The sequence below is a fragment of the Rhea pennata genome, chromosome 3 (assembly GCF_028389875.1).
Source record: "Rhea pennata isolate bPtePen1 chromosome 3, bPtePen1.pri, whole genome shotgun sequence".
NCBI lineage: Eukaryota > Metazoa > Chordata > Aves > Rheiformes > Rheidae > Rhea > Rhea pennata.
In genome coordinates, this window is record NC_084665.1 from 62049825 (window position 1) to 62063435 (window position 13611).

The following is a 13611-nucleotide window of genomic DNA, read 5'->3' on the forward strand; positions in this document are numbered from 1 at the left end:
GAGGAATTAAGTGCTACTTGCTTTCAGGAGCTGGGGCCTCTTCAAGTCATGCCGACTCCAGGTGTCTGTCTGAAAAAGTCCCAAACAGTACCATGCACGCACAGCGAGGCTCCCTGGCTTCATGAGTTTTCATCCAAAGTGGCTGTTCAAAACCTCCCTCTGTCCGTGTGGTTTCCAGGTATCGATCTCGGTGTAAAGTATAACACCAACAACCAGCTCAGCAGCTGAGCTCAGGTGTTGCACAGAGGATGCTGAGACAGATTCATACACCCAAGGGTTCAATTCTGGGGTCTGCAGCTGGAGGTGTACATCAGGTCCTATTGCAGTGAAAGTTATTTTAGTGGGAAAGTCGAACAAAAAGAGTGAGACAAAAAAGAACAGGAAAGAGAAAACTGCCTGCCAAAGAAAAGGGGCAGGGGTCTGCCAGTGAGTGTCCTCCTCAGGCAGCCTCTGCAGTGCAAAGGGTGCTCCCCCCACAACATTTTGGGAAGGGACAAAAAAGAAAAAAAAAAATCTTTCCCCCTTTTCATCTCTCCTGTTAGTTGGGGCTGCCAGAACAGAGTCTGGCCGTGAGCGTAACTTGGAGCAGCTGCAGGGCTGCTGTACACCTCTCCATGCAGCTTCTCCCAGGCGGCTGAAGCTGCTGAGGCTTCCATAGAGCGTCGGCTCTGGCCTCAGGCACTCTGCATGCCCCTGCGTGTCACCCACAGCATAGAGAAGGGGAAACGGGTTCAAGGACAGCAGGACCCTGCCAGCAGGGCTGGCTACAGAGCTTTGCACTGGGACAGTCAAGTGAAAGCCTTTCAAGTCTTTGAGGGCTAAAGACACCAAAAAGAGGAAGGTGGAGAAAAATCTAGAAGAAATGGACCTGAACTTTGCACTGCATAGTGCAGCCTGAGCAGCAGAAGGGACATCCTAAACAACAGAGATTCTGCGACTACAGGACAGTCTATCACATGTAGTGGTGGATAATCATGATTGATGGAAAAAGCGCTGGAACAACTTTGCTTGGGAAGAACACCATCAGCTAGTATTTCTCCTTCCGCAGCCTCTAGGGTTCTGCGAGATGCACCTCAGAAGGACGGTAAGCCTGAATATTTGGTCTGGGGGAAGAAACACTGCTGAGAATGCCCAGGAAATGACTTTAAATTAGAGGAGTGTCAAGGACTGGTGTCTTCACTGACCTGTGGCGGTAGTGGACCTATATCATGGGCGATCAGACTCCGAGGCAGTGGAAGAGAGCATGAGACATTCCCAGGCAACCAGGGACAAGAGGCCCTGGCCCAGAAGAAACCACTGCAGGTTGGTTTACTAAACTGAAATGCTCAGGTTTGTAGGAGTTGAAGCAAAGCAGGTTTTGAAACTGTGATTAAATTGTGTTAAAAAAAGAAAACCAGAACTTTCCAAAACCAAACTCCCTTCCCCCTCAGCAGTTGTAACTTAACATTCTGTGCTGGTAGACTATTCTTCAGCAATTTTTCCTCAGTTTTACTGCCACAGGCTAGGTCATCACTGCAAAGTGTGTCAGTATAGAGCTTCCTGTTCAGTGGCTATTATCAGTGAAAAAGTGGAGGCATAAAGTTAATATGTTTGATACGTTCACTTTCCTGCTCCTCTCCTCCATTAATCTGAACCACGTTGTCACTGAGAAACAGTTTCAGAGATACAAAGCCAAGTGCTTTCTGGCCCAGATCCTCGTGGAAGGATGCACGCTTGCCCCTCAACTTGTTTGCTCAGGCCCCAATCCTATGGGCACATTCAAAATTCACATATTAAAGACACTGTTTCCAACAAAGTAGTACAATGTGAAGGCTTTTTTTTTTAAATCTGATTTTATTCTACAAAATATTAGGATGGATCATTGCAGGTCACAGACTGGAAAGAAAGACTATATTAAAACCCTATTTATAAACAACACTTTCTTTTCCCAAAAGTACAACCATTACACTATAATGTGATTTATAGGCTTGTGTTGTCTTCATAAATTCTAATGAAGTAAAAATGTAGTGCACGCAATTCATTATTCTTTTTACAATAATTTAAGAATATAATTTTACAGAGATTGCAGCATTAAATACTGCAAAGTGTTTAAAGAGAATAATTCAACACTAAGTAAATTTTCTAGCAATAAAACACAAAGCAGAAGAGACAAATATGAAAATATTCCAGGTGACCACTTCCCACCTTGTAACATTTTAAAAAACAAATAGTCAAGTCAGCATTTGCTTGAATCTTTTCAAAAGTGATCCACGGCAGTCCTCCAGACTATGGTGTGTCTCCTGTAAAGATATGAGAAAACACGTAATGAGAAATCCTTAAAACTGACAATTTCCTTGAAAGAAGTGGAAACATTTACAATCCTCATGAATCATCTCAATGCCTTTTTATTTGTTTATATCTAGATCAAACTAGCCAGAATAATTTATGTGAAGTCATGAGAGGAGTCTCCATCATGGGAACAAAAGCAGTGCAAAATCTTGGTCCAGCTGAAATTGAGGAAAATCTCCCATGGACTTCAATGTCTGAACCAAATTTTCACTTCAAGCCTTCACTTTCAGTCCTGTGTGTCATAAAATAAATTCTCCTGAGAAACTCACAGACAAGTTTACAGAGCAGTGGTTATCTGAATTTCAGGCACATAACCTACACGGCTGGATGCTTTGAGAAAAAACTAAGTACAGTATGTTAAAATACTCAGAACTTAGCAGTCAGAGGAAGAGTTTAGAAGAATATTCCATTTTTAGAAAGTATCCATGAGTCGATTTGTCTACAGTCTGTGCTATCTGCGTACAAACATCCAGTTTAACACATTCAGATCTGCTGTGGCTCAAACCACTGAGCAGATCTGTTGTTCGTGACATTTCATTATTTCTGCTTTTCAGCTACCTAAAGAAATAGGTTAATGCACAACATCTTCCAAGGGAGCTTTTCCGCATAAGCAACAGCCGCACTGGTTATCATCAGCTGTCCTAGCTCGGGATGATGAAAGGCAGGTGTACCTTTGAAGTCAGATGTACAAATGGACCGGGAAAAAATCTGGACATTGCTTTTTAGAATACGAGATGTGGAGCAGCTACCTGCCTCTTCATAGGTCCTTTCTGAAATCTCTCTCTCAGACTTGGACCTGGCCTACCAGGTTAGTACAGATCTCTTCTGCACTGCTAAGAGGAGGTAGCAGAAGGCAGTTTTTTGACAAGAGGGCACTTTTTCCACAGGTTTAGCTGGAATGAAACAATGTTTCCACGCTGGGGCAAAAATGTACTTTTATGAGTTTCCTCCACCGGGAAAGCTGGCTGGCAAATCACAAGGTCTGTGTGGCAGCGTGGGCACATTTTGCCCACTGTGCCTCATACCCTTCCAGTGGATCAGCAGGAAAGGAGGATTTGAAACAGAACTGAGGCTGGAATTAGCATGTGGCTTGAACTCCTTAGCAGCACTGCAGAGTCAGGAGGATGAGGAGGACTTGGTACCCATAGTAATTCTCAGTGGCACATCACTGGGAACTTTGGGAGCTTTGGGAACAACAGCCTTTTGTCCCTTGCCTGCTGAGATGCCCACCCAAGTTTGTCTGGGCAGGAGAGACTAACGTTAGTAGAAGAAACGTGCCATAATAGTTACCTTTCAAAACAGGCAAAATGAGGGAACCTCTGTTCTGAAAACACGATCAAAGCACTTGCAAAGGTTACTAGGAGGCTCTTAAAGTCCTTCTCATATCTTTCTAGCACAGGGTATGGCACCGTATTGCTTTTCAACTGTAAAGGACCCAAGTTTTCAAGGACTGTGTGAAAGGGGATAGAATTTCACTGTAGTTCATTGTATTAATAACCTCTCTCAATTCATATAGTCTGAAATCAGCAACATCAGCATTTGGAAAACACGCTTTAAGGCTCAACTGTTGTTTGGGTTCATCCTTTAGCATGGCTGGGGCACAATCCCTGTAAATAGACAGGAATTAATCTCTTCCTTTGGCTAAGCTATTCATCTTCATTTATTCGACAAGTTGATGACTTACCTCCTTGTTCCTCAGCTTCAAAAGCCTCCATTTCTGCTTGATCTGATTCCTCTAACTGAAGAGAGATGTGAGGCAAAAACTGTTCCTCAACAACAGGTTGGTCAGTCATCTCTTCCTGTACAGCCGGTGGGCTGGCATTTTCTGTCAGACCAGCCGGCTGTGAGGCTGTGTCTGTTGACGTTGGCTCCTCGGCACGTACTTCTGTCTGATCAGAGAGCTGACTAAACGCATCTAAGCGTTTTCCAACCACTGTACGAATCAAGGCTGAAACAGAGAAAGCCATCATTAACAAACAAGAAGAAAAAGCTGTAGTTTGAAGTGATTTTAAGTTTCATTGATCTATTAATTCTCAAAAAAGAAAACAAACTGAAATAACACTAGATGTTATGCTACTTCCAAATCATTTAACACAAGAACAATTCAAGTATTTAATAGATGTATTTCAAAGTGATATTACATATGACACTGAGGCCAAGAACGAATGAAGAAGGGTTTAATATAGAAAACGGGACAATGCAGAGGTGCTGAAAAAAAGCTTCACTGGTAATTCACAGGTTGAGTTTTGTATGTAAAAGAAGAAATGGGCATCTCTGGGAGGAAAAACATAGCCTCCTTAGACTGTGAAGCTTTCACCTGCAGTTCACAGCTCTTTCGGACAGTGAAGCTTAAGTAGCTTCTACATTCAAATAGGTTGAAAATGGATTCTCTGGGACTTTTTCTACACTTTTGTGTAAGGGGAGAAGCAGCCACAAACAACCTAGCTGAGGCAGTATCTGCCTCTGCAAAACCTGCCGAAGAATGCAAATTGCAGTTCTTGTTGTAGAGATGGTGTTTACTTAAAGGAAAGATTTAAAAGAAATACTGTGTATGTTCTCATCAACAGCATATCCCACAGCAACATTCTCCTTGGACTGTTTATTCAGTAGTTGCACACAACAGTCTTAAAGTAAAAAGAGAGAGGATCCTCCTCCTTCCCTCCCCAGAAGAGATACATTAAGAAGTTACCCTGGAGTGTACATACCAGACACATATCCTAGCATTAAATACCTAGCAAGCCAGTTTTAACTATCCAAATTATAACTTAATTCAGGAAATTCATTGTCGTGGTTAAACAAAAAATAAACACAAAGGGAATGAGCACACAAGTACAGTTGTAATTCTAATTGCAACCTGTAAGTCACACCAGGAGGAAAAAGCAGAGGAATGAAAATTTAATGCAAGTCTAAGAAGTCTAAAACTGCCAGAGTGGGCAAGCACTCATCATAATGATGTGGCTTCTATACTAGATGGATTTCAGACTGTTCAGGTATTTCAATCGCAGCCTCTGAAGGCTGACTGATACCAGAACCCAAATGCTAATCTGGAATTGGCCCACAAGAAAGCAGATACACCAATGTTTTCCTCTGTCTCAGAAGCAAGCAGGTGAGTATTGGCTGCTGAGGAAGCAAGCCAGCCCTTGCTCTGAGGAAAGCTATCGGTTGCCTGACTGTTCAGCCAGGCACGGCCACTTCTGCTTGCGCGTGGCATGAACATAGCACTCCGTAGCTCAGCTAGCTGCTGCAAAGGAGTTCAAAGGCTGTTACAGTATACAAGTGGCTGTAGACAGTATCGACTGGTCTGCTGCCACAACAAGGGCACAGGTGCAATGGGGCACCGCTGGGAACACTAAGGAAAAGAGCATAGCAGTGCCGGCTGCGTACCATGAGGAACGAGAGTTACTAGGATAGTGAAAACAATTTGCATCCTTTAATCATTTTACTTCTGCCAAATGTGTGGCATCCTCCAGCAGCACATTTCAGAAACAATATACAACCACCTGAAAGAGTAGAGCGGGATGCCCGACATGTCTATTATTTCAGCTGAGAACTAATTAGCTAAGTATATGCAGTAGCGATTTACCAGCATTAGAAGTGTTTCACAAAAAAAGGGGGAAAAAAACCACAAAAAGCTGTGGGCTTTTGAAGTTCTTAAAATTATACCTGCTGCTTTAGCCCACGGTGACCTTGTAAGTGTTATATTGGTCTTCACAAGGGAAAAACAATTAGGAATATCAAGCAGCTCAGATTATACTCCAGGATTTTGTAACTTACAGTCAAGCACTGTCCTCCCCAGAACCTTCTTCTCCAATGCTTCTTCCACTTCTGTCATCAGCCATGGAAGGAATTCTGTCTCAATATCTGCAGGAATTTGGCAGGAAGAAAACAAGAAAAAGCAATTTCTTTTAAATTAAGGACGAATGAGAGGATGTTGTGAGCTGTTTCATTTGCTGCAGTCATTAAAGGATGAGCATCATTGCTAGAAGATGCTCATTTTGTACGAGCCAGATGAAATGTCTCAGAAGATACTGAGTGCTCTAACTCTGCCCTCTTCTATTTACCTTCCTCATCTTTACGGATCTGGGCCAGAGTGCTCTCAACTTCAGTGCCTTCCCAAGGTGTTTGCCATCCTCAGAAGGCAGGCACAAGTGAGATGCACAGTCATGTTCTAGTTAGGTGAAAATAACTATTCTGAACAATCCAGGAGAATAACATTTCTTGCTTTTCTCTCCAACAACATCTGGCCTCTGGTCTGCCAAAACTGCTCAATCCCTCTGACTGACGAGTCCTCGCTTATGTGTTTTTTTTTTCCAAATCATTTTCTTTCTACACAGTTATCCCAAATTTTGCTCCATTTGCAAGAGACACCCAGTTTCTACATTTGCCCCGATGACTCATGTTGGAAGGAGCAACTGTTTCCTGGCAGTAGTCTGGGCAGCAGCATGGGGCCCTGGGAAGTGGTGTGCAGACCCATATTAATGGGATTTATAAACTTGCCAAATGTCTGATGACACAGCAGCAAGGTAGCCAATGAGAAAATGTGTTGATTCTAAAGGCTTGGAAATCATAGAGGTTAAAAAGTCAGAAATTATTTTCATGGCCCAGTTCTAATTCTAACTGACTAACTTCTTCCTTGCTTTGATCATCATTAATGAAGATTCAGAATGACACACACAAAAGTGACTTCTTTGCCTGTCCTGTCATAATGCATTTACTACAATTTGGATCTCTTTCACTATGTCCTACCAATCCTAACCATCCGTATACTTCACACCAATATTCATGTATTTAACACCAATTCAAAAGCAGCCTCTCTCATTACAAGTTAAGCTATCAGATCTCACCTACTTGATGGCCAATGTTTGTTCTTGAAAACAATTTGAGTTTGAAAACAAGTGTAAATGACTAAATAAACGAAGTCTACTACATTGTAATAAGTGATAGAATTTTAAGCTGTGTTTTATGGTTGTTTTGCCTGTTACATCTTTCAGCTCACATCCCAAAAAAGAAAAAATACAAACCTCTCTCTATAGGGTCATAGAAATACCCACTCTCACGAAGACTGTCGAAGACTGATGGAATGAGATCAGCCAAGTAACGCTGAGCAAATGCCCGAGCTGCAATTTTCTCTGTGGTCTCTTTCTGTTTTTGCAGCACTTGCATCTGCTGGCGTTTGCGACGTTCCTGACAAGAGAACATTGTATGTAAAACTTTCATGTCTTTAGTTGTTACTCCATTGATCTAGATTTTGAAGAATGATCACAACATAAACCCCAGAAGTTAGAGAGAGAATCAAGTGAATAAGTATAGATACCACCCAGTATTTACGGCCTCTACTTGGGCCAAAAGCTCTTCACAGGAAAGAAAATTTGATTGTATTCAATCTAGAGATTATCAAAACTTACAGTGACTAGAGAGAAATACACTCCTTTGGTATTGCTCTTCTGGTTTTGTGAAGTTTGTAAAGTAATGGTTTTCCAGTTGGCCAAAAAAAACCACCTCTGCCATCTTAGCATGCACTGATCTTACGACGCAATGCTTTGTTATTGCAAGTAAAGCTGATGGTTAACTTTGGAGCGAGCTGAGGTTGGTTCAGGATTTCATGACCTTTTCACCAGTCCAACTTTTATTCCAACTCAGTGCAAGAAAAGATTAAAACTGAGGTGGGTGCAAGAAAACATTAAAATCCCAAACATATAAAGCTGCTGAATAACAAATAAAGACTTGCCTTTTCTCTTTATTATTTACTGGGTCTTACTAATATAGATCCCTTAATACCTGGAGATCTTGAGAAGTATGTGTGCACATTCACGACTGCATGCATTCAGTACTTCCTAACTAGGCTAAGCTAGGAAGGTGCTTTTCTTATTCTGGAGCACTAGGACTGTTCACTCAACAGCTCTCGTAATGCAAGTGGCTAAGCTAACTGCCTGACTGACAGCAGCACTGGCTACAGAAGGAAAATGCTCTTGGGTTTGGCCTCTTGCTCCGGTGCCCCTGGAGCGCGCCAGCTCCCAAGAAACACAGCAGCGTCATGCTGCTGCAGCAGAGCTAACTGCAGCCAGACGGCACCCGACTGCTCGGAGGTGCGTCCAACCGGATGGTGCCCTCTGGGGCAAAGCTGACTTATTCCACAGCTTGGCTTTTGCTGCTGGAAACTGTTTTTTCTCCTACCACAAGCATTCACACAGGCCCATTTTGCTCTTAGCCGCTCCTACCTTCTCCTCGCTGTATCGCCTCTCCTGCTCTTCTAGGCGCTGTACCTCAGCGAGCTCTGCGTTACGCAGCTCTCCATAAGCACACTGATGTGCCCGCAGGTTGGCCAGCTCTTCTTCCTCCATAACTTCCAGCAAAGATTGTTCAATAGTCTTTCCAATCAATACTTCCAGCACTGGCTTGACTTCAATGTCAAAGTCAAAGAGCTGAAGATGGTAGTCCGGGAAAGAGAGACAAATGACCCTGGATCACAGTCCTTCTTAACAGCAGAGCAGAAAAGGAGGATGAGCAAAGCACTTGTGTTCAAGGCAGTGCTGAGCTGTGCACACGTGGCCCCTTGCCAGCTCTCGCAGGAAGCACAACTGAGGGCTAAATGACAAGTGGGCTGGCAGGACATCAAGCCTGCCACAGGGATCAATCAGGCAACACTCCCTCCCCTCCCCCAACACCACCACCTCAGCCACTCTGAAGGCTGCTGGGGAGAGGCAGAGCCTTCCCCTAGGCCCTATTTCTTCTCACCTCCCTCTTCTCAAGCCCTCTCGGCCTGGATGCTCTTTCTGCAGGGGAGGACATTTCTCAGCATGGTAGTGCTTAGCTGAAAGCAGCAGAAGAGTAAGCACCCACCTTAATTTTGCAGTTAAACTGCAGCAGATTATGGAGACAGATTTTTTTTTTTTTTAAGTATGTCCCGTCAGGAGTAATTCTTGTACATGCTGCCCTAATTTTGCTTAAGAAACTTGTTTCATATGGAAACATCTTCCGAGAGTGCTTGTGAATCAGACTTTGCCTCGTACCTCTCCTTCTTCTATCTGTGTGTCCACATCTTTTCCTGTTTTGGCTGGTATGAAGAGGGGAGTGGGTGGTCTGTCCAGAAATGCATCTGTCTGACACTCCACATCAACCTCTATTATCCGGTCACTAATTTCTTCCAAATACAGCTCTAGAAAGCATAATCATGACAAATGCTATAAGCTGGCTTCTCTGATTGTAATGGTAAAAGAAAGTGTAAATGGAAAAGTCTTGGCATGCATTCAAGAATTCATGGTCAAAACTGAAAAACACTGGAAAAAAATCTTACTCTAATTAGCAAAGTTCACTGATAATCAAATGCAACTAACAATAAGAGGTTATAAGCAAAAGAAAAAGAGAACCTTAGCTCTAGGTGATGCTACCAACTGCATTATGAATTTAGCAGGTGAATATGCATCAGCACCTTTTTGTTTTCAGGCGAAATTTAAATCTCTTCAGCCTTTACCTGTCTGCACATGAGCATGCTCTCTGCCTTCCACAGGCTCGGGTGTTCTTGGCTGCATCTGCTCTTTTGCTCGTTTTCGGGACAGAGCTCTTCTCCGTGCTTCCCTCTGCCTTTGAATTTCAAGGGGATCCGGTTGCGTACTCTAGGCAGGCAGTAGGGAGGAAAAAAAGAAACAAACAAACAAAATCAAAAACCCGCTCTAAGTTTCATATGTAGCAATGTTACTAATTTATCTCTACAGCTAAATGAAGACCCCCCTTTTTTTTTAATCCTACAAATCTACCATTTCAGACTTACTTTTCAAGGTCCTGAGTCTAAACTGTCAGTTACCTTAAGGACTGCAGCGCATGAAACTATCACAGTACACTGCCTGCAGGCATATAATAACAGGATCTCACACTAAAAGCAATTATTTGCTACTTGGGAACAGATGTTATATATGAAACTCTACTTGCAGGATAAAGTATATTAAAATAGCATGTTCTTGCTCACAAATGAGTTGAGAGTTTCTAGGTGAAGCTTTTAAAGTGTCAGATGGAGTTAAATCCAGTTTTCATATTTTCAACTAAATTATCTGCAAGACTGAAATTACAGACTCTTTTTTCTGCAGGAAAGGATGAAGCAGAAAAAACACAGAGTAACTTCTAAATTCTACATTGTGTTTGTGGGTTGAAAATAAAATAACTTTTGATCTTTTTAAACAGATAAACGTGAAATTTCCAATAAGAAACACTTACAGAACAACACAATGACATCCCCACAAAGTTGCAATTCCGATATGATCAATTTATCTGTCAAGAAATATTCTCTGAAAATAAATATCACTGAAACATTTACTACGTCAGGAGAGACAAACAGCCTTTGCCCCACACAAGTACATCTTGTGTACAGCTGGCCTTGGGATCTATATGGCTCTGCTTCCACAGGACAAGCTCAAGTTTACCCAAAAGCTTAATTTCCCCAAGAGCTGCTATCTTCACTGATGACATCTGTGAATAAATACGGCAGCAGATGATGAACTGAGACTTGTGCTCAATATCATGACAGTAAAGAAACAAGGAAAAAAATCACTTTAAGAAAGAAAAAAACCCACTCAAACCAGCAAAGTTCATGGGGAAGTCAATCCTTTAAACAAAAGTGGGAAACAACTGCATGATAATTTAACTGGAGGCCTTGTGACTGGGTGAAATATTTTTTCATGAAATTACAGCACCAATAATTATAGCTATTAATCGGCTACTGTTTTCCTGCCCTACTTCTTCCTTTCCAAGAAGGCTGTAGCACAAGCCACACAAAATCCATACCGCAGGTACGAGCTGCAGGGCGTAAGTGTTGCCGCGCACCACTCTCCTGTCATACATGAGGTTCGCGTAGCGAACAGGTTCCTTCTCTCTGCAACGTCAAGAACCGACCGTTGTGGTTAGAGAGCCGCAGCCTGAATATTAACATCTCGGCGAGCGACAACGGCGCTGAGAGGGCACCAGAGGGGCCCCGCGGACACGCGCAGCCGCTCGGCTCGGCTCGGCTCGGCTGCCCCGCCGCCGCCGCCGCCGCCGGGCGGGCAGAGCCGGGCCGGGCCGGGCCGGGCCGGGCCGGGGCGCGCAGCCTGCGGGAGGGGCAGCCCGCCCGGTGCCGGCACTCACTGCTCGGCGGCATCCGGCCGCGCTCGGTACTTCGGCCGGGCGGGCAGGGCGCGGGGCTGGCGGCAGTAGCTGTAGGGCGCCGCCTCGGAGCCGCGGGCGGGCAACATGGTGAAGACGGCAGGGGCTCGGCTGCCGCCGGCGGCCGCTGGAGCGGGGCGGGGGCGTCGGCGTCGGCGCCGGGCAACGGCCCGCGGCGGGAGGAGCGCGGTAACGGCCGCCGACGGCAGGGGCGGGGCGCGGCGGGGCGGGGCCGGCGCTGGCGGTTCCTGCCGCGCGCTCCCCTCGCGGGCCTCGAGCGCTGGCGCTGCTGGCGGCTGTGCTGCTGCCTCGAGCCTCGTCGCGGCCTGGGTAGCCTGGACAAGCCCTCCTCGCTGCTGTGCTGCGTTTCTTCCGGCTCCCAAGTGCCTGTGCTTTCCTGTCTGCGCAGCTGAATCCGGAGGGGTCTTTGGGGAGGGGGTTGCTGTTCTCCAGGCGCTGGGACTCTGAGCGAAGAGCGATGGTTCTGCCTGTGAATGGGTTTTGCTGAAATACCGGGGACAGCAGTGGGAAGGGGGGTTAGATAAGCGCTTATCCAGCTGAGTGAAATGCAAACTACATCTAAATTGTTCCCATTCCCAGGGCAGTCCACCTCCATTAGGCAAAGTCGCCTGTGGGCACAGCTGACGGCCTTTATTCCTCTTCTCCTCAGGTCGAGTGTCCTTGTTAGGCTTCTTGGTCAATGCTGAAAAAAGGCCGTAGGCCGTTAGTAGGCAATGGCACTAGGTCACGAGCTCCCTGTACTGCCTCCTGCCAGTTCAGCCGGCACAGGCAAAGGGAGGTGCAAACAACCAGTTTACCAAGGGAAGGTCATGGAAAACGCTCGTTCTTGAACCAGACCTTAATTTTTCGTGGCAAATCAGATTCTTGTTCTCAGAAAACAGGGGCATCCACACTGCAGATCAGTCCCCTACGCTGCAGGGCCTCTGCAGAAGGGAGCTGCTACAAGAGCACATGATCCCACGCCGGAGCGCACGGCGGAGGCGGCTTAGTCTGGTGGCCGCTAGGAGTTAATGCGTAGATGCTAAGGAGGGGCTTTCAGGGAAGCTCCGGAGAGCTGGCTGCCAAGACAAGACCCGTGGTAGATGTGAATGTGACAGCAGGCAAACGGCGTCCGTAACTGTGCCTGCGTCTTAGAAGGCACTCAAAGCACAGCAGAGCCTGTGGCGTTTCAGACTTCTGCAGGCAAAGCATCTAAGCTGACGTAGTGAGGGAATGTAACCACCAGGTGTCACTGGAATGGTTTTGCGGGTTTTTACAAACTTTTAAAGGAAAAAAAAAAAGAAAAGAAAAAGAAAAACATCACGGTTTCCAGTTAAGATAGCAGTAGTTTCTTATCCTGCTCTGCAGTTTTGCTGGGAGCTCATACCAATCTGCTGCAATTACTGAACGGGCAGCTGGCAGAGTCAATACAGGAGTGGGAGCTGTGTAACTGTGTTTGACAGCAGGGTGGTGGAGCAAGATGTGAGCCCGGTGCAAGTGTCCTTGGGGAGGGAGGGAGGGAGGAGAAGGCAGTCCTTCGGTATTTGCTGGTGCCTGGGCATCCAAAGTTAGTGAATGAGCGTTTGGAGCCTGGAGAGGAGTCAGAAATTCTGCCCCGCTTAGCAGCCAGTGCCCGAGCACTGTGGCCCTTCAGTCCGGGAAAACTGACAAAGCTGGCCAGAAGCAAGGAAACCTTGGCTTGGAGTGACTTGGCTCATATCTTCTGAAATGTGGAGTTTGGCTATCCAGGTGTTTCTGACTTTGCAGCAGGGACTCAAAAGCTGGGGAGAGATTGCTAGGGTGTGAGGGACATGGTGTTTGCGTTCCCAAGAAAAAGAGCCCTGGCCTAGCCTCCAAACTTTGCCTCCTACCTCTGCTTGGCCTACTTGTGGGGCCACATCTCCACCTGGTGCTGCTTGGGAGGGGGAGTGGACAAGGGCTGTGGTCAGAGACGTACCTTGCTGACTCTACAGGCATCCCTACTGCACACTCAAGAGGCTCTTCTGCCTGCAGCTCTGGAAAGCTTCCAAAAGCCAGAGGAAAGCTGTCAGTTTAACCCAGGAGTGTTCCTGAACAGTGGATAGTGGGCATGGGGTTATTTCTCACTCCGTGCAAGACTCAGCACTTGCTCTTGTTGTACAGCATGAGGTC

General features: G+C 45.6%; 1 protein-coding gene across 1 annotated transcript; it reads right to left on the reverse strand.

Moving 5' to 3' along the window:
- Positions 1–1846: 1846 nt before the first annotated feature.
- Positions 1847–11603, reverse strand: LOC134139309 (radial spoke head protein 3 homolog). The gene is made up of 9 exons (XM_062573742.1): positions 11443–11603; positions 11104–11191; positions 9800–9941; positions 9339–9484; positions 8547–8750; positions 7350–7512; positions 6103–6189; positions 4013–4276; positions 1847–2279 (listed from the first exon to the last, which is right to left on the reverse strand). The coding sequence occupies exons 1-9, from the start codon at positions 11547–11549 to the stop codon at positions 2266–2268; spliced, it is 1215 nt and encodes a 404-aa protein (XP_062429726.1). The 5' UTR covers positions 11550–11603; the 3' UTR covers positions 1847–2265.
- Between the last annotated feature and the right edge of the window lie 2008 nt (positions 11604–13611).